Source organism: Drosophila takahashii, chromosome 2L (assembly GCF_030179915.1).
Source record: "Drosophila takahashii strain IR98-3 E-12201 chromosome 2L, DtakHiC1v2, whole genome shotgun sequence".
NCBI classification, from domain to species: domain Eukaryota; kingdom Metazoa; phylum Arthropoda; class Insecta; order Diptera; family Drosophilidae; genus Drosophila; species Drosophila takahashii.
In genome coordinates, this window is record NC_091678.1 from 11,402,194 (window position 1) to 11,422,885 (window position 20,692).

The 20,692-nt window shown below is 36.1% G+C and overlaps 2 protein-coding genes across 2 annotated transcripts; one reads left to right on the plus strand and one right to left on the minus strand.

Annotated features, from left to right (window-relative positions):
* Nucleotides 1–4,606: 4,606 nt before the first annotated feature.
* Nucleotides 4,607–5,021, minus strand: LOC108061275 (uncharacterized). The gene has a single exon (XM_017147364.3). It carries the CDS (start codon nt 4,952–4,954, stop codon nt 4,724–4,726), a length of 231 nt encoding a protein of 76 aa, XP_017002853.2. The 5' UTR covers nt 4,955–5,021; the 3' UTR covers nt 4,607–4,723.
* An 8,122-nt stretch (nt 5,022–13,143) lies between these two features.
* On the plus strand, nt 13,144–19,582 carry t-Grip91 (testis-specific gamma-tubulin ring protein 91). The gene is made up of 2 exons (XM_070213861.1): nt 13,144–13,257; nt 13,309–19,582. Exon 2 carries the CDS (start codon nt 13,337–13,339, stop codon nt 19,493–19,495), a length of 6,159 nt encoding a protein of 2,052 aa, XP_070069962.1. The 5' UTR covers nt 13,144–13,257; nt 13,309–13,336; the 3' UTR covers nt 19,496–19,582.
* Nucleotides 19,583–20,692: the final 1,110 nt, after the last annotated feature.

Below are 20,692 nucleotides of genomic sequence, written 5' to 3' on the forward strand. Positions count from 1 at the left end.
TTTATACGGTCGTTTTGGAAAATTCAATCTAACTCAACCACAAGAGGAGGTGGGCGCATTCAAAATTTTAAAGTCACAGCAAAGTTTAAAAATCTTCATTTGTGAACAGCGTTTAAGAATTAAATAAAAATATTTTCTTCTACAATGCATTTTTGATCCAAAGACACCTTATGTCCTTACTGTTTAGGACACTCATCAGGTTTTTGTGAATTGTTTTGGAATTTTTAAAATTGTTTTTCTTACTTCCTTCACAGTGACGATTCACAAACATTGCCCTAACCTGTCACTATTTTACGTAACGCATAACTATTTTTGACCACAAGTAACCCTTGCTCTAAAAATATTTATACATGGACGTAAGTTAAAAGCTGGAGGGGGATTACACTTCAGGCATTTCAGCCCCCAAAGATAAGTAGCCTACGCTCATGTGCTTATATTCAAAGCAAAACTACTTAGATCGTTTAGAAATATGTTATTCAAAATTGTGACAGGTTTGGGCACTGTTTGTGAATCGTCACTGTGAAGGAAGTAAGAAAAACAATTTTAAAAATTCCAAAACAATTCACAAAAACCTGATGAGTGTCCTAAACAGTAAGGACATAAGGTGTCTTTGGATCAAAAATGCATTGTAGAAGAAAATATTTTTATTTAATTCTTAAACGCTGTTCACAAATGAAGATTTTTAAACTTTGCTGTGACTTTAAAATTTTGAATGCGCCCACCTCCTCTTGTGGTTGAGTTAGATTGAATTTTCCAAAACGACCGTATAAAAGAGACATGTAACTATTTAATTCCGAAAAGATTACCAAAATTGGTTGACCACTCTTGAAGATATATCCGAAAAGCCGAAGAAAATTTGTGATTTTCTTAAATTAAAGATACCGCAAATACCAGAGCTGATGGAATATAGGCATAGTGGCAACTTATGCTTAGAAAAGACTCATTTATCGAAATAAAATGGTGGCAGGCCTGGACACCGACCCATGTCACATTTTGTCGGCCTGTGTTATTAACACCTATATATCCAGCATAATCCAATCTAAAAAGTTATAAACAACAAATGTTTTTGCCGCTAGGTGTCGCTTTGTAGCTTGCATATGTATCTCCATCTCCTTCGCACTCCATTTAGCTAAGTCACGGGTATCTGATAGTCGTTCTCATTTGTTTGTTTTATAAATTTAAATCAAATTAAATCATAGAATGTAAGCCTCAATTTATAAAAAAATCCGAGAGTACTTCAACCGATGAATTCCAATATTGCTAAAAGCTTCGTCTTTGGGGGAGTCATCAAGTTGACCTAACCACGTATTCAAGCCACAATTCATTTAACTCGGGTGCTCACAGAAAAAAAGTCAAGTCGAAAAGTAGGAAAAGTAGTCAACAAAACGCGAAAGGAAACTATAAGTACGATAATTGAAGAAAATGTCATCTACACACGATGCTACGTGACTTAATAATGCCCCTTGTCTGTTCATAATAACGGTCACAACGTGTTGCTCCGTATTTGTACATATATACCATATATATATCCACACTTTAGTTTCTTTTTCTAAGGTTTTTTTTTCTTAATTTTCCATTTCATTCTGGCTTTCGATCGATTAGTAAAAGTTGAGCGGTCAAGAAAAACTAAATATAGTTTTCTAATTGGTAGAGTGTGAGCACATTTAGAGCAAGACAGGTAGATGTCCATCAAAGACTGTTTCCAAAAGTGCTTAAGTCGTGACTTTGATAGAAATGTTCAAATTAACATTGCACTACGAATATCAAGTTGATGTTTATTGATTTTTGTTATTGTGTTGGCATTGTAACTGCTTTAACTTTTAAGTGAATTGTAATTGTGTAAATAATTGGCAAAACAATAAATAAATAAAAATATTATTTATGTAAAAATGCCGTTAATTATTAACTTGCTCTTTTGTTTGCTGATTAACTCAACAATTAAACTAAGTTCCCCAACTTCTAATAAATAAATTTCACGGTTAGGTAATTAAAAAATGTAATTTTTACCCCTAATTACTAGCACATTTGTTTGAAATCAATTTGGACTTTGACAATTCATAACATTTCGGTTGACTGGAATGCAATTTGCATTCATTTCAATAATTTAACAAGGTTCCCTTCCCTTTTGGCCAAATCCCCATGAATAACCGCTGAAATTTGCCTCTCCTTTGATTTTAACCAATTGATGTAATTCAAATTAGTGTTTTTGCAAATGTTTCGTCTGTGACTTTTTGTAATAATCCAAAATCTATAAATAATGCATTTAATTTAAATGGTAAATAATAAACATTTGGTTTTTGTGGTTTGTTTTTGGCCAGTGAGTAGCGACTGTTTGCACGCTGATTAAATTGCGGTCACCTGGATTGCAGACCCCTATGTTAGTAATCAAGTTGTACTTATTCACTAAACAATAATTTGGTTTATTAGGAAAGTGAATAAATACATTTTGTTTAGGAAAATTGAAAAAAATATTTATTATTTAAATTTTGAATCTTAAATTCGAGTTTGAAGATACATTTTTTGGGTTATTTAATTTTTTAATTCTGTTCAACAATTTAAAAGGGAATCGCAGCTATCTAAATCTTTAAAAATACCATCAAAACTGCCAGCAACAAATCACATTGAGGCAGCTCCACAATAGTGACCCCGAAAAGTCCACCCCATTTCGTATATGTTGACCATCATAGACGAAAAACCCCCGGAAAACAGAACAAATTACAAGTGTTGTAAAGTGTCATTTTTCAACAGGACGAGCGGGCAATGTAGAAATAATCATAATGGCCAAGCGCATATTTGAGGCGAAATCTTGTAAAAACAATAGCAGAACCGAGCTCCCAAAAACGAAAAAGTTGCTAAAAGGAAAACAAGAAAAATGTGAGCAAATTTCGCTGGCACAAGAAAGGGCCGAAAAAGTAGCAAAAAACAAAAAGAAAAACTAAACCAAATTCCAATTTGTCAGGAATTTGTTCAATTTTAGTTTTGCGGTGGCCAGGGACCGAATGAGAGGACCCCGGAAATACACCACCCCCTCTCTTCAGTCGACCATCTGCATGCCCCACACGTGCCGCCATCGCCATGCAAAAAACCCATAAGCATAACGGTCCACCGCCACCACCCACTTGCCATTAAAGAGCTTCCACGACAAATCGCACACATTTAACACGCACCCTCTGGGCCAAGGAGGATTATGGGGGGACGGGGGGGTTGGAAGACCCCTGTGGCTGAAAAAACTGCATACTTAACAGGCCCACAAAAAACCAGCAGGGGAAACAGCTGCTCGCAATGGCTCAAACAGCTTCGCCAACTGGCCAACAGAGAAGTACAAACGCTAGAGATGGGATCGAATGGTAAACAAGAAATCAAAATGATGTTTGGCCATCTAGGGGAAGTTTTCTTATCCGCATATTAAATCTATAAATCTAAGGATTTTAGATATTTTAGGCTTAAATACAAATACAAATCTGTTTAAGCTTAAGAATTCGCGTACAAATCTTATCTAAATTAAAAAAACCCTAACGTTTGTTGCAGAAGAAATTTATAAAGAATAATTTTTACCGTATACCATATTAAATTCACAATTTAAATAATTTAATATCAAAAAATAAATAAGAGCTGTATACAAAGAAAATAAATTAAAAAACCTCAAGAATTCGCGTATTTTGTAAAGTTTATTTTATATTATATATTCAGATAAAAAACTAAATATTATTTACCTTAATTTCCTAATTTGTTCCGGGTACTTTACAATAACAAATCAATATGTATTTAAAAAACTCACGATTCCATTCCTATCTTCAGGATCAAACCATAAGTGTTCTTTTGCTTGCGGCCACCCCTAATGACATTTGTATGCCGTTGCAGACATGTGCAACTGTTAAACCCGAAATGAAAGATTCAACCGAAGGCTCCTTTCCCTCTTTTCACTGCAGTTCCTTTTGCCAATTTTTAGGCTATAAGAAATTGGCAAAGTTAGAGCTTTCGCCTCGGTAAACCCAAAACCTGGTGCTATTCTGTCCTTTCCATTTTAATTTGTTTTATTGGCAATAAGCTCTGTCTACTGGCGATAAGCAGGGAAAATGATTGTTTGAATTTATGCTAAGTGCCGGTCAACGAAGATGCCCAATGGCGATTTTTTATTGCCCCAGCATAGGCAGCGATTTACCTCTCGCAACACTTGATAAATATTTGCTATAAAAACAACAAAAAAATGAAACAAAAAAATTGAAAAAAAAGAAAAATGCAAAACCACTCAATGGTCGTTGTCTTTGTGAACTGTTTTTCGGGGGGAGAAACAGAAAAGGAGATTTTTGTTATTCTCCCCCAGGCAACAACATCATATTCCCAACACCCAAAAAGCGACTCCCCTATGGATTTGTGGCTGTGGGGCTTACGAAATCCGCCAGCGCTGTGCTTCGAGAGTTTTAATTGAATTTTGAGTGGTGTATTTAGGGATTTGTTATTTATAATAGAAAGAGCACACAGCCGGGAGCTCCAAGGAAAATGGCATTGGCAAGGTCCGATAAAGTGTGCAGCGACAGGAAAATGTTTTCAGGCATTTGGAAACCCTAACATTAAAAATAAAAAAATATAACAAAAATATATTTAATACCATTGGAAAAGCAAATTTGCAATATACATTTATTATTAAGTAAAGTTTGGTGAAACCCTTTGTTTACACAAAATTCATTGTAAAGCCTTGAAATTACTGCCACCATTAAATCTTTCAATAGTTAATGATCACTTCGCAGCCATAGACCATCCACAATTGTACGGTTTGGATCATTAAAATAATTCCATTCAAGCAATAGGTTATCATCTGCCAAGTAGTCATAAGCAGACGCATCCATGTAAAATAAACCGAGATTATTTCAATTTTGCGACGCAGTGTGAGGGCTTTCAAATCAAGTCCAGCATCCTTAAAGAGTTGGTATAAATCCTTGTTTGCCAATTTCATAGTCAAAGAGGAATATTTTAAAAGCAAGTGTGAAGTTTGGTTCGCAGAACACTGTGAAATATAAAGAAATACATGATAGAAATAAAATGCAAGGCCAGGGAAATTTATAAATATTTATTTTATCACATGAAATTTTGTAGAAGAGAAGCTTTGTTTCATTACTTAATTTTTTATTTGTTTGACCTTTCTATTTCTGATCGTTTTTATTTGTATAACCTTTTAAAAGCATTAAATTGTTTAACTATACCCCTTGCAATGCATTACACTAAAGAAAAAATGGGTAATCTCTCTTTCTTGGCAAAAACAAATGGTTGAGTATTATTGTTTGGTTCTCAACGCAAATTGTGTTATAAAAAGCAATTTGTTAGCGCCATAAAAACTTGACCCCGTCATCCTTTTTTCCAATTCTTTTCGCATTTTATTACAGTCGATGACCAATTTGAAGAGCAATATGTGGGGCGAATTGTTGGGCACCCCAATATCATTGGGAATCAAACCGGCCAACTGGTTCCCCCTTATAGTATATATCTCCCGGCTCCTCAATGGAATTTACAGCAGCTATTTATTTTTGGCCAACATTTGCGGCACATGTCGCATGTGAAGTGGAGTGGAGTGGCTATGGCTTTGTTTTCCTTTTACGAGTGCGAGTGCATTTGTTGTTCATTTCATTTAAATTACCCTGTGGCTGACCTCCTTGTCACAACATGTCGGTTGGCGTCATATTGGAACTGTTTTGTGTCCGCAATCCACAATCGAATGCTCATTGAGTGAGTTTTTCCCCCATTTTTTCCGGTTTTTCTTCTTTTTTTTATCTTTATTTGTATTGCATGGGGGTTATTGTGGTTTTTTAATCAAGTTGTAGGTGAACAAATTTTGGCTAACCGATTGTTTTGTGGGGGCGTGTTATTCATTGTTGTGTTTTGGAGAGCGAATGAAATGCGGGATAAACTAAAAAGAATTTATTGTAAACTTTTGGACAAAAGAAAGGCAATATATTGCATTTTAAACTAGTTGCCAATTTCATTTCTTATAGGTTAGGTTACAAGTTGTATTTTGGTATGATTTTTGGAAGCCTAAACTGATAAAAAAAAGAAGTAACATTTTGCTCCATGCTTTTCATCCTTTGCGGGTTTTAATATTTTAAAATACGAAAATATTAATATGAACATTTTATCGCATTTAAAGATTTTCATCTTTGATTTGAATATGCATTTTTTTAAAATGTGAATAACATCGAATTTAATACCTTTCAAATTAAATCATGCAATTTATTATTTCTGTATCAAATGTGCACTACGAATCTTAGCATTAAATATCCAGGTATTTCTAGATCAACTTTTATTAGTGTAGTAATATTTAGAAAAAATGTATTTCCTTGGGAAGAGCGAAGTATTGTCAGAAATATTTAATCTTCTTAAATAATTATGAACACATTTTATTTGAAGTTGTTTATCACTTACTTGCCAAACCATTGCAAATAAAAGACCCATATATCTGCATACGGTTTAGCATACACACGGCACTTAAAAATTATGACATATTCCTTGGCGCAACACACTCAACTTCAACTGTGTGGAAAAGCATGAGTATAATACATTTTACGACTGCGTTATATGTCTGCCAAAGTATGTAAAATTATTATTTGTCTGACTGTCTCTCTGTGTGGGCTTGCATACTTTGTGCTTATTTCTGGCTGTCAGAAAGAACAGAAAAGGAAGAAAAAGATGTACGACGTTTTATTATATTTAAATTACACAAAGCATTAAATATAATTCACTCACTACGCTCCATTTACTAAGGCTATATGAAAGGCGCACACACGAAGGCATTACTGTCTGCGCACATAAGTATGCAACAACAAAATGCCGCTGAAAATCGCTGTAATACTTTTTCATCAATTATATGATGCGCAAAAATATATATGCTGAGATTTACAATATCAAACATGGCTAACACACACACGCAGCCAGAGCTTTGGCAACACACATAAAAGCACAGATATATGCCGACATGCTCTAGATGGCAAACGCGTCATACTTTACTACTTACTAAATCCATTACAAAGTATTTACGTAGAAAATTGCTTTATATCTCTGCATATCTCTCAGTCGACGTCATCATCGTTGTTATATCCCTGCGATTGTGTGTTGGTGTGTGTGTGTGAATATGGAAGTTCTGACAGGACGAAAAAAAGTAAAAAGAATTTAAGTACGTGGGAATAATAGTAGAGGAAAAAATCTTTTTAGTGGCGTCGCACTCCCTGGGTAAATTCCTCGAAGGAACTCCTAAGGTAGTCGACATTTCCACCCCGTAGCCCAAATCCCCTTCCACACATTTGGAGGCAAAAAGGCTGTGTGCAGCAATTTATGTGATTTTTTCCTAAATGTCAGTGGCAAATAAGAAAATATTAAAATAGATTTGTGCACTCTGAACGCAAAGACAATGGTTTGTCATGAACACTGAGAATTTTAATAAGCAGTGCTAAGTTTTGCAGCGATAATAATAAAAAGTATAACAAAATAGGTATGGAAAAATATATGTAAAAAAAAAGAATTGACGTGTGCCTTTGTGACTTTATAAAAAAAATCTAAATAGTCTTCCAAGTTGTTTAGATGTTAATACCATGCCAAAAATATCTGTTTCTTATAAAAACAAAATCCTGTTATTTATTTTTAAACTTTAAGTATTTTTCATGAGTTCTTATAGTTCACAGATTTTCTACGAATTTTTTGTTTCAGTTTTACTAGATTTCTGATGATTCCCCCTGCCAAGATGTTGACGGTAAATCACATCCAGCTTCTCTCTATCTCAGCCAGCATGCAGTCATAAAAAAATGGAAGGAAAAAGTATACCAAAAGCCAAAGTAGTAGGATGCTGGGCTATGGAATGTTGGCGTAAGTGTGTGTAATTCATAGCGGATTTGCTTGCGGAGGGGAATTATTCATGCGCACTTGATTGTGCACACAACAATGGAGCTGATCGTAATCAGTGTCTCGTCATCATCATCATAAACTCCTTGGTCAAGAAATATGGTATTTCCTCTGGAAATGTGATAATCTAATGTTATATGTGTACCCTAAGGAATAGAAAATATTTGTAATATGTTGGTGGCTTGTTAAAAAAGCATAGTGACTCGTAAAAAGTATCTTCTGTTTAAAGATTTCTTTAAATGGGAAGTCTAGGCTGTAATCTCCTACAAACAACAATGAAAATAAATAAAACGAAAATACATATAACAAATAAATTTGTCGTGCAGCGGTGCAAAAAGGCAAAAGCTGCCTTGAATTGCACTACGAATCACTCTAGCGTGCTATCAATTACTGTGGCAAGTGTTGCACGTGCCACCGACACCGATCCGGTTGGAGGTCCTTCCCCGACTTGGCTCACACCCCCTGGCACCTTGGAGGTCCTCAGAGCTCGGTGTTCGGTACTCGGTCCTTCCATCCAGCCAGGACAGCTTGCTCATCTCATTGTGTTCCTTGGCATTTGCTCGCTGGCTTTCTATTCCAATTTTTCCCTTTTCCAAATACCCTGTATTAGGGGATTAGAAGGGTATATTGTGTTTGTTCAAAGAAGTACGTTCAACGATTTTGGTAATAAGATAAGGAGAATACTCAACTACTGTCGAGCTTATTATTAAACTACGAAAAAAATGTCATTCTACTTATTAATGAAACTAAAGAATTCGCGTTAGAAAATTTTTTTTTTTTTATAAAAAATGTAATGATATTTATTTATTTGATTTTTATATTTAAAAATAATTATCATGGAATATATGGGGGTATGCATTTTTCTAGCACATATTTTTCAATCGTGCTTTTATTACTGAGTATCCCAAGATCGCATCCTCGTTGGCAAGCATCTTTGGGTTTCCTTTTCTAATTTCTTGTCGCACTTCGGTCGTTGTCTTGGCTGCACTAGTCCGGCGTTCTGTAAGTGGCATGAACATCGCTGCATTTTCTTGACAATTTCTCAGCTTTTTTCTGCTGATGCTCTCCCTGCTTTTTGAGTGCTTTCAATTGTTGCACAATTTTTTAATTTGCTGCGTGGCCAAAGAAATGAAAGAGTTGCCGTCGCACAGGGAATTTTAATCTAAAGTGGGTGGTGCATAGAATTGTAAAATTCTAAACGTTTGCTAACTTTCTTCACATAAGTTTGTGTAGATTTTAATTATTGATCATTGCTAAGCCGAATACCTAGGTATTCTTAAGCCAATTAAATTCACATTTGGACACAAAATCCTGGATATTTCAGCTTCAATATATGAATTTAATTAACCACAAATGAGCACACAATTTTCACATATTCAGCCCGCACTCGAATGCCAAACAACGTCATAATAACTCAGTCGGCCACAAAACAAAACAAAACAAACTTCACATGTCGTTTGTGTGCAAGTTCTGCATTTGAATTGTAAGGCTCTTGAGTAAATTGCAATTTAATTTTATGCAATTTGCCAAAAGGCTATATGCTTAAATTGTATCGGAGCATAATGTCCTTAGGTCTACTAATAAGCCTAATCCCAAATGCTGGTGCTATTATAATTCAAAATAAGCCAAACATCGAAGGCAGTTTGTCAATGTATAGTAAGGCAACAATGTTTAAATACCCTTAAGGAATTAATTTAGAACTTATAAAAGAGCATATGTATTTATTTTATATTTACTATGTGTTTTTCCTTGAAAACATCGAAATTACCGAAATAATGTTGTAAAAATATCTAAACAATTCAAACTCTATTTTCATGTTGTAATTTTTTCCCACAAAGCATTGATTTCATTCTTTTTATTTAAGAAGCGAATTGCAAGTCAGATCCCTTAGTTTATATGGCCAATCTAAGTAGTTCCTTCGTATTAAATACCAAAATGTAATAAGCATTAAATTTTCTTGCAACCTGCAGTGGCAAGGAGAGAGTACGAAATATGACATCCAGTTGCAATTACAATGTAATTACAAGCGACAGACGAAGAACGTTTTAAATTTTGTATGTCTGAATCTCCAGAAAGGATTAGGCACCATGAGGATGAGGATGAGGATGGGGATGTGGATGAGGATGCGTTCCATTTAAGCAGCAGCTTATGCCATAAACATGGAATATGACCTGGCTCACAATGTCTGCCATAAAATGACGCTTAAAGTGTGGCACGTAATTGCTTCATACCCTTGTCATTCTGCTTCTCTAATTGCCTCAAGTGCTCCTCGCCCTTTGTATGATTTTAATTAGAATTAGGTTTCTAAGCCGGTGTTTTGATTCTTTAAGCGCACTCAACATGCGCTCGGTAAATACAAACTAAACCGGCGGCTAACTCCACCCAGATATCCGGAGATGTTTGGCAATCAAGACTTGGTAGTTGCTGTATATTAATTTCCTGGTTACCTAAACGCAGCAATTGCAGTTTCCAGCCTCAATTATCGGGAAATTTGCTGCAATGCATAAATTTCGATTCGCACACCGGCCGAATCCAGAAATCATTGAGTAGGGTTCTGTGGTGCGCTATTCTGTATTAGTCGACGTCTTTGGAGTAGAAGTCCATGTGGGTTTTGGTTTATTGCTAATTTATTTACACCCAAAAAGCAATTTTGGGTTTGGTTTATTATACCCATAAATATTTTTAAATTATTGGAAATAGTAATGCAGCCTTCTTGGAAATCTTTAAGAGGAACTTCATGTTAGGTATATATTAGTCAAAGGGTATATGAGTACCGCTAGGGTTTAACACATTTTTTTAAAGGTGTCAAAAAAAATGCAACAAAATATTTTTTTTTTTTAATTTTGATTGATTTATTCCGAAAGACCCCTTTATCCATTGCCTCTTTTTAGACACCTTTGTAAACTATAATCACATTTAAAATTAAGTTCTTTATATTGCAACTATCTTTGTGCTACGAGCTTTAAGCACCTTTAAGGGTCCAACTTACATCCCATTCAAAAGATTCCCAATCGTGACACCGCCAAAAGAACGAACCACTCAATCGGCTGTACCAATTGATAAAAACATGGCTCACAGACACCGCCCCTATCATTAAAAAACAAGAATGTGTGACATTTTGTCAGGCATAATAATAAAATTACAATTGCAGCTCGGCGACAAGCAATCCGGGGGAAAATGCGCCAAATCAGCGAAAAAAAGCGGTGGGGCGTCTCTTAAGGAAATGTCAAATCAAATTTATTGACTTTCATTGTTCGCTGGAATGGAGGCAGTGACTCCGCGCTGGAATCCCGGGCTCATTGAAATGTGAAAAGCCAATGACAGGGGACGCAGGGCTAACAATGTGCACCTTTTTTTTTCCTGTCGCAAGATCCTCTGTCTGGATTCTACTTGTGGCACTTGTCGATTTGTCCTGCACATTTCCCCATTCCGAATCCGTGTTTGTGCGCGATTAAAGCGCCGCTTAGCACGTTTGAATGCCTTTCACCCGGCTTTACCTCCGCCATTTCGGATTCTCTGATTCTCTGAGACAATCAGCAGAGCTTTCTTTCCCCTTCCCCATTCGGTATTACTATTTTTACACTGAGAAAAAAAATTGAAATTAAGTATTCGGTGCCTACATCTCCCGAAATCCTGCATGAAGATTTTTAAAAATATTTTGTTTATGTAATAAAATTTTTAATTATTTAAAAATTTAAGTTGTAAAGGAATTCAGATAATTAGTTCATACTAATTAAATTAGTATTATTATTTAGAGAAATAAATCAAATTACAAATATTAAAAATTGCATTAAAAATCCAGTAACTTTTGTTAGATTATGAAACACTATTTTTCTTGGAATTTGAACTTTTTTTAAATTCTGAATACCTATTTTTTTCTCACTATATTCTCTCTTGATTTTGAAAAACTTTGCACAATGCCTGCTGGCAGAGCTATAAAAATCATATGCTTCCCTTCATTGCAAGGGGTTGGCTTCAGTTTTTTGCAGCTCCGTCTATATAGCTGACTTTCTTTGTGCCGCCCAGCTAAGTTTGACAATTATTTGCATTGTTCAGTGAAGTCGTTTGTTCAACATGCACATGAATCGGTAACTACAACATAAGTGAGTCCCTGGTTATAGTTCACAGTCGGACAAGTTGGGTTTGTTAGGCACTCCGACTCTATTGTGCACTGTCCATTGAATTTGTCGGAAGGAGTATTTGTACCGACGAAGAATAAAAAGTGCCCAGGAGATGAAATCGAGTAGAGTTCGGTTGCGTGAAAAGGGATGTTTTGCAATGGTTTATTGTTTTATTTGTAGGTCAGCGATGCAGGCATGGATTTAATAAAATATTTTAAGAAAAAGTGGTATTTTTTGGATTCTTTAAAATCTGATTTCTATGGAAAAATGTTGTAAAAAATAACAGATAAAAAGCCGGAAACATAAATCCTTTTTAAATAATTTTATCACCGCAGAGAAAAATTCTTTGAGATTTTTCCAAACCCAATTTAATTCCACATTCATATCAGATTTCGGAGCAACAATTTTCGCATTATTTAGGGAAATCACTTTATAAAGCGGGGCTTTCTGCAACCAATTTTCTTCACACGAATATGCAAAATGAATGTTCTTCGCTTGACCCGAAAGCCTGTTGCCTTTTGTCATTTGAAATTCCGGCCAGGATGAGCAAGAGTGGAAGCCTGTTGCCAAAAACGAAGGGAGTTCTTTTAGACAGAATTTCTTTTTCAGACACGCCATTTTAAATGGCTCTTTCCGGTTCCGGTTGCGTTGCGTTACGTTACGTTTGACTTGCCTGCACGTAAATTTCGTGCCATTTTGGGCAAGAGAATTCGGGTGAGCGGGCGGGGGCTAAACTGCTTCACTCATGTCGGCGGTAAATTTTAGTACAATGCATATATAATCTTTTTCACTTATCTTTGCATAGTTTCCTTTTGCTGCAGCCGAAAAACTTTTTACGGTCTGAGGTTAAAAGTGGCGTCATACATTTCCAGGCCCCCTAACGCCCCCAACCACCCACTTACATATAACTCGAGATTCGCGGCGCGTTGAGAGCTATGTAATGAATGAAAAGTTGGCTGGGGAGTTGCAAAAGGTTGTGGCTGCAAAAAGGTGCACAGGCATCGCAATTTTTGCTGAATGGTTTGGTTTAGTTTTTGTACTTGTCGACAATCTTGTGACAGATTTATGGGTTAATTATTGCAAATGGTGCAGCGGAACAGGAAATAAAGGGGCAAAACTCGAATCTAGTTCGTTTGATTGCACATATTGTAGCACTGAAAAGGTTGTTAGTTAGATATTGAACAAATTTTGGAATGTTATCACAAATTTTGTAGCACAAAAAAATGTGCAAAAGCTTTGTATTGATTAAACGGTAAGAGATCTTAAAAATATCAAACTGTAGTACTTATTATCATTTTTCCAGCTAAACTGGTATATCATATATTTTAAAAATGGACAATGCACACCCAACGAAAATTCCAATGAAAGCGATTAAATTGTTTGAACATCCTTCTCCCGATGACGGCAATCCCGAAGGTTACGATCTTTATATGGGCATCTGGGAATTGAGTGTAAGCCTTGGTAACTTTAATCATAATGTGGAAGAATCGTTAAAATTTATAGCCGAGAACAATACGACTTTGAAGAACACCTTCGAGCTGGTCCTGCTCAATGATTTTCGGATGAAGTTCGAACTACTGCAAAAGGGAACGGATTCCGACGAGCAGACTATTCACGAAACTCGGGGAGATCTTTTTATGAGCCTCTATAAAGAACTGCTTGATATAGAGAAGGACGAAACAAGGCGATGTGGTTACTTGAATCTTTGCTATGAACTCTTCGACTCTGTCCATCCAAAACTTAATGGGCGCAAAAAGTCATTTACTTATCGCGTGGAACTCATCGATCGTTTGCATGCTCAGGTTCAGAAGATATTGAATCGTCTTAATGGAACACCAGTCCTCGACGTAAGATCCTCTGACTCCCTTGTTGATATTCAAAAGGAACCCTTGATAGATGGGTTAAATAAGGAAATCTCTGATCCACTTGTAGAAATCGTATCAGAGGAAAGCATAGAGAAAATGAACTTGGAGTCCTGCAGAGTGTATATCGAAACATTGGAAATCGAAGGTTATGCATTTGTAGAGAGTTGTACAGTTCTTAACAAGTGTATTTCAGAAGGCTTTAGATTTGTAAAGGAAATCCCTGAGATTACTAGTCAAAAGATCATTTCGGAACCGAAGTGTCTCCAAAATGAATTAAGCTCTCCAAACTGTACTAATATTTCCGCTGAGAATGATTTTAATGAAATTCATTTGCTTGATTTGAGTAATCCGAGTGAAGTTGATTACAATGCTTCCGATGAAGCACTGGTTTCCCTTACTTGCCTCGCACATTTCCATATTAATAATCCTATCAATTTTCTTAAAGATGATTTAACTAAAACTGTAATCAGTGACTTAGAAAGCCTTCCCAAGGATAACAATGAGATTATTGAGATTATAAATAATGATCATGCAGTTGTTGCCGAAAAAAGATCATCGAGCGAATTGTACGATATACATAGAAAGAAAAGTAGAAATATTCCATTAACTTCAATTCCAGTAGATACATTTTTAGAAAAACAAAATATATCTATCTTAGATTGTTCGAAAGTTAAGGATATTGTTCCGTTGATCATTGAGGAAGCTGCAGCTTTGAATATTTCTGAGAACGATATTTTATCTGAGATGTGCTTGGATATCAATGTAATCTCATGTGATATGGAAAGTAATAATAATCCGATAACTATTGAGGAAGTGGATACTGTAAAAGCTGTCGAGATCGAAAATATTAGTGATCGTGAGGACGATTTTAATGAAAAGCCCGATGATTGTGACGATTTCAGTATCATCGATAAAAGTGGAGCTAGAATTGCCGATGTTACGAAAAGGAGTCGTATTCCTTTTATAAAAGCTATTAAAAGATTTGAGCCACTTTCTACTAAATCTTCTGATTCTCATAAGAAATGCTACTTTAAAGGTGGATTTGAAATTCCAATTAGTGATAATTTCAAACATAGAAGTTGTGAAAAATCTATAGTCAACTTCGAACAATATTCACAAGGTAACCTAGAAAAGATGAAAGATTTATTTGAAGATTATAAGAATAAACTTGATGCGATAACTGAAGTAGATGAAAGAATGGATTTGGAAAACTTAAAATCCAGTGAAAAGTTATTATTATTTAAGGATACCGATGAAAATGACAATTTGCGGAAAAACGATTTATGTTCGGAAGAAAAGGGTCCTTCAGAGGAGAAAATGATGAGTGAACTGCGGCAAACTGTAAGTGATATTAAGCTAAACTTCTTGAAAAAGGTGGATAAGACTCTGGATTTGACTTTGCAAAATCCTTCTGAGGTTCGATCGAGGAAAGCGTCGTTTGAAAAAAACGAAAGGAATGAGTCGAAAAACTATAGAAGAAATTCGAAATTTACTAATGAGCTTCGTTTACATTCTCCAAGAAAGATGTTCCCCAAAAACATTATCTCTAAGCATTCGGCTAACAAAATACACCAAAAGCAATCGAAAAAAACTTGCAGAAAAATGCTTTCACCAAAATTAAGTCCAATTAAAAAGTCTTTTCGCGATTTGGCGGAAAATAATCATACACTTGATTGTCGTATTAATAAAGAAATAAACCGTAAAGACGATGTTAAACGAGATTTTCTGAGTGCAGTTGAAAGTTACAGTGATAAAGATGAAGATCCCAATTGTAACTGTGAGGAATGCTGTTTGGTGAAGGATGAATATTTAAAGTCAACATCAGAAAAACCCAATGAATTTGCAGCTGAGCAGGACGGTCAAGAAATGCCTTTACCAATATCAACTCACACTATTCAAGTCTTTAAGCCTTTAACAAAGTTTTTAGATCAAAATCGGACACCTGAAACATGTGTTGAATGCGAAAATATTCATAAGGACCTGCTGAAAAGAGATAGTTCAGAAAAATTAAAGTTGTCTTTACATAATTTAAGCATTGATATATCCGAGGAATGCTATTTGGTGGATGACATGAAAAATAATGTGAGGGAAAAATTGAATGATATTATTGCTGGAAAGGACGATCAGGAAATACTTTCACCAATATTGAAAGAAATATCAGAAACTAGTAATTCCGTTGAACAGTCCATTTTAAAGAAATTGGATACGTCTTCGACCCAGCTTTCTGCTAAAAATCATACCTTTGAACATAGCAGTAATAAGGAAAGAAACACCAAAGACCTGGATTTAGATAATAAAGATTTAAAGACATCATCGCATAGCAATTGTAAGGATATCTCTGAGGAATGCTTAGATCTAAATTATAATCTACATCTAGGACAAACAAATGAAGCTGTTGACGAACAGGACAATCAAGAAATGCTTTCGCCAATATTGAGTCAAATTACCCAAACGGTGAGTGACGTAAAGCTCAACATTTTAAAGGAAGTGGATAAATCTCTATCGGAATTGACCTTAAAAAGTTTCTCTGCCTTTTTACAATCTGAAGAAACTATTAAAAATAAGTCGAATAGTCCCGTGTTAAATGAAGCCTGTAGTAAATTATCGTTAACTAAGAAAAATGATATAATGTTTGACGTTCGGCAAAAAAGGGAAAATGACAAAACTGTATCGGATTTTACCTTACAAAATACTTCTGAAGAAAGAATTAAAAATATGTCGAAAACACCGGTGTTAAATGAAGCTTGTCGAAGATTATCGTTAACTAAGGAAAGTAATATAATTTTTGAAATATCGGAGGAAAGTAACTTTGGGAAAAACCAAGAAAAAGAAAAGGATACAACTGTATCAGAATTGACCTTAAAAAGGACTTCTAACGCTTCCACCTCTTTATGGAGAAATCCATCTGAAGAAAATATTAAAAATAAGTCGAAAAATCCGTCACTGAATGAAGCTTGTAAAAAAATATCGTCAACTAAGGAAAGTGATATAAGCTTTGAAATATCGGAGGAAAGTGACGTTGGGAAAAACCAAGAAAAGGAAAAGGATACAACTGTATCGGAAGTGACCCTAAAATGTACCTCTGACGTTTTACTAAGAAAACGGACCGATGAAAAATTTAAGAAAATGTCGGTAAATTCTGAGTTTAGTCAAAACTCTGGAGGAAGTAATGCCATCATGGATTTATGTAAGGAATGCGATATTAAGGTAAACTATTCCAAGGAGCTAGATAAGTACATTGCTGAAGGTTTAAGTATAAGGAAAAGAAACTGCAATGAAGTGGTTAGGCACAATGGGTCTGGGGATTTGAATGTATCTCTCGTAAAAAATAATGTTCAAAAAAGTAGAAAATCTTTGCCTACATGGCAGCATCAACGGCACATTATTGCCGCCCCTCGTGCGATAATTAAAAACTTCAAGTCGAACTCTTCCTATGAGTGGTCCCCTCATGATCCGAATGCTCCTGATTTCTATGAACAATTGGATCAATTTTTTGAGATTACAGGGCAAAGAAAATGTGGCTCAGCCTTTGATATTTGTGTATCATCGATTCAATCGCGTTTATGTCAGATTCTGAAACGCCTTCCGAGGGAAGAAAGATACTCCGATTGGATGGCTACAGTGGGAAAATGCAATTTGGAACAGTTGCTTACTCGAAACGAGAGAAACAGCTACGAAACCTTGCGCTGGCAATCGAGGGATACGGGTGACCAGGATCTATCTGCCGGGTCTCGATTCACCGATGCTCTTCATGGAATGATGGGCTACGAATCGCCACACTTGAAGGTATCCGCCATAACTGGCAGGCTGCAAATGCGTTCGCCTCAGCATCAGGATAGCATCAGTGAGTCCTATCTGCTGCTGATGCTTGGCCACTTGGGTTACTTCTATCGGGAGCTGAAGGAGCACCTGGGGATACTTGGCCAACGGGGAGAGACGGCTGCTGCTCTACGAAAATCTCTGCAAAAGTATCTCTTGAATTTCTATCAGTTCTATGAAATGCAAACGAAAAACCCCTGCAGTCTCCTCTGTTTGTACCGACAGACTCGTGGCTTTCAGCTGCAATTCCAGTGGCTTCTGGATGTCCTGCATAATATTCAGAATGAAGAATCTATTATAGTTTCGCTTTATGAAGAATCCGGTCTAAGATTCGGTTGTCAAAGAAGTTTACTGTTGAAATGGTTAAGTGTGGCGAGCCAACCGCTGATAAACCGACTTCAACAGTGGCTACTTAGCGGTCATCTCAATTCTTCAGATTCTTCGGATGAGCTTTTCATTGAACGAAGTTTAGCATCGAATACCAATGATTTTTGGCAGAAACGCTATCGAATTACAGAACATTTTTCTATCCTATTTGATCCCCAGCTCATTGAAACTCTGATTAGCGTGGGAAAAACTTTAAAGTACTCACAAAAGTATTTGGGCATCAAGGTGGAAACTTGTCTAAGTGGCAAAGAGCTACGTAATATATTGCAAGAGACATTTGAGCATTTCTATCTATATGGCGAACAGGAACCTCTCTATGTATTTCTGCGAAACCTACACTCGGAAGTGTCTGGCGAGGTCCTTAAACAACTTCGGGAAATGCAGCCCAAGCCGGAGTATCTCTTCGCCCAGCTTCACAAGTACATAATGCTAACGGACGTGAAGTTTATCAGGGATTTTATAGATACTTTTGAGGCAATCCTTGGTGAACCGGAGAGCTTCTTTAATATTCGATTGTTCAATGAAATGAAAGATCAGAGGCTATGCAAACCTATTCAGGATCTCTATATAGATAAGGGTATAGGCGAAGGAACCCGCTGTTGGTCACGTCTTGTCCTCCGCTGGAAGCTGCCGAATCACTGGATTGCTCTGCTCGGCGAGGATGCCGAGGAATATGAAGCCATTTCCACAGCCCTGTGGCGATTTCGTTATGTCGACTATGTGCTGTGTGAAAGGATATTTCGGCAAAGAACGGAAATTCTCAATCGCATAGACTTTAAATATTTCGGGGGCCTCGAAGAGACTTTCAATTGTTTCGGCAAGCTTATCAACATGTGTCTGGATTTAATGAAAGTTCTAAGGCAGTATTTTTTCAAGAATTTACTAGAGCCAGCATTTGCAAGACTTTTGCTGGCCTGTTATAACGCCAGCACTCTCGACGATATAGTAGAGGCCAATAGAATATATCTTAAGTCCATAAAATTGGGTTGCATGCAAACGAACAACCTGCGGAAATCGAATCAATATCTAGATCGACTTTATAATTTTATACTCAGACTCGATGATAAGCAGCACAAGTTCTTCAAGCTGTGTAAAACTTCAATAGACTATGTGTTGGAAGTTCGCCTAAAAAGTTCACACAATGTGCTTTCCAATTACTATAGAAATCGAATGCTAAACTTTCGTTGGACCTGTGAAAATTACACAGATGTCATTAACGAGCTGAGAGATCAGTTTATAATGGCAATGATAAGCTTCTTATTTAGTCTGCATTTGTCAGATGAAGATTCCTTAAGGTCGCTGGCTCTAAGTTTGGATCCCAAGGGCTACTATATAAGAAAGGATAACAAATTGCGTCTAGTGCAATCGTTCGAGTTCAAAAGGAAGACGGCAAAAAGTAGCTTAGTGAAAAGTATTTGACAATCTGTTTAGAAATAATTGTAAATTTATTTATATTGTTTTGTAACTGCAACATGTGTAAATAAAATCAGGTATATATTTTTGGATAATATTGAGTTTTGTAAAATATAAAAATTTTACTAATTTATCTAAGAACTGATTACTTTTATTTTGTGATTTTATGTTTTTTTTTTTAAGCTGGCAACCTTAAAATAAATACCTCAATCACACTTAACTCCTTGCTCAAGTTATAATTCATTTAGCCAAAAGATAAACCCCCTTTTGGCTCTTTGTCTATAAATAAATTGGATTTTAATTGAAAATTAAGAATCGACTTAGCAATGTTTGCATTGTGCAGCAACTGGAGAAGCCTTTTGTTATGCAAATGTTCCCTATATTGTGGTCCCGTGCGAATAGGGACAGATGGAATGGGAGTGGCAGATTGCAAAGCGACTGTGTGGGTTCGTTTAAATTAAAGAAAATAATGGAAAATTTACTTTTTGGCTTAGGCTTTGACTAAATGGAATTTGCCTTCGTCTGAATTGTAATTGCTGGGCGAAAATTAAATCAAGTTCGGGTCCTCACTTTTCATATTTTTATTAACAAGTTATGCCAACACTTTTCTAACAGCTCTCATCTGCATAACTTAATTTTCTGAGAATCCGCATGGAAATATCTGAGCGCCCGAATCTCTGCCAAAGGAATGAACAATGGCGAAAGGATGGCCCAGTCTTGAGCTCTTTTGTTATCTGACAAACACAGCTGGCAGTCATCTCAGCCAGTCCTCTTCCACATATCAGCGACTGAGCTGGATGAATTATAAAGCACAGCCGCCTTCACCGAACAAAAAAAAGGAAGAAAAAATGTCAAGAAGATAATTGAGCTCAGGCAGAAGGCATTTAATAAACTTGATTGGAACGACAGGAAGGAGTGACACTCGGGGGAAGGTTGACAAGGTCCTGACATGAGTTGTTCGCCTTACGAAAAAAGTTAACTGGCTGACTTGCTCGACTGTTGATTAGGGAAATTAATTTCATAGGAAATTGCCTGCCTCCGATGCATTTTTGTTGATAAGCGAGCCATTTATTACGTGTGTTGATGTGTGGGAAACTTTTTTGTTCATACCCAGAGAACAATAAACCGGGAAATAAAGAATTTTATAATTCCTTTTATGGGAACAAGAAAATATTTTTCGAAGGCGAACTTTATTTATTTTGG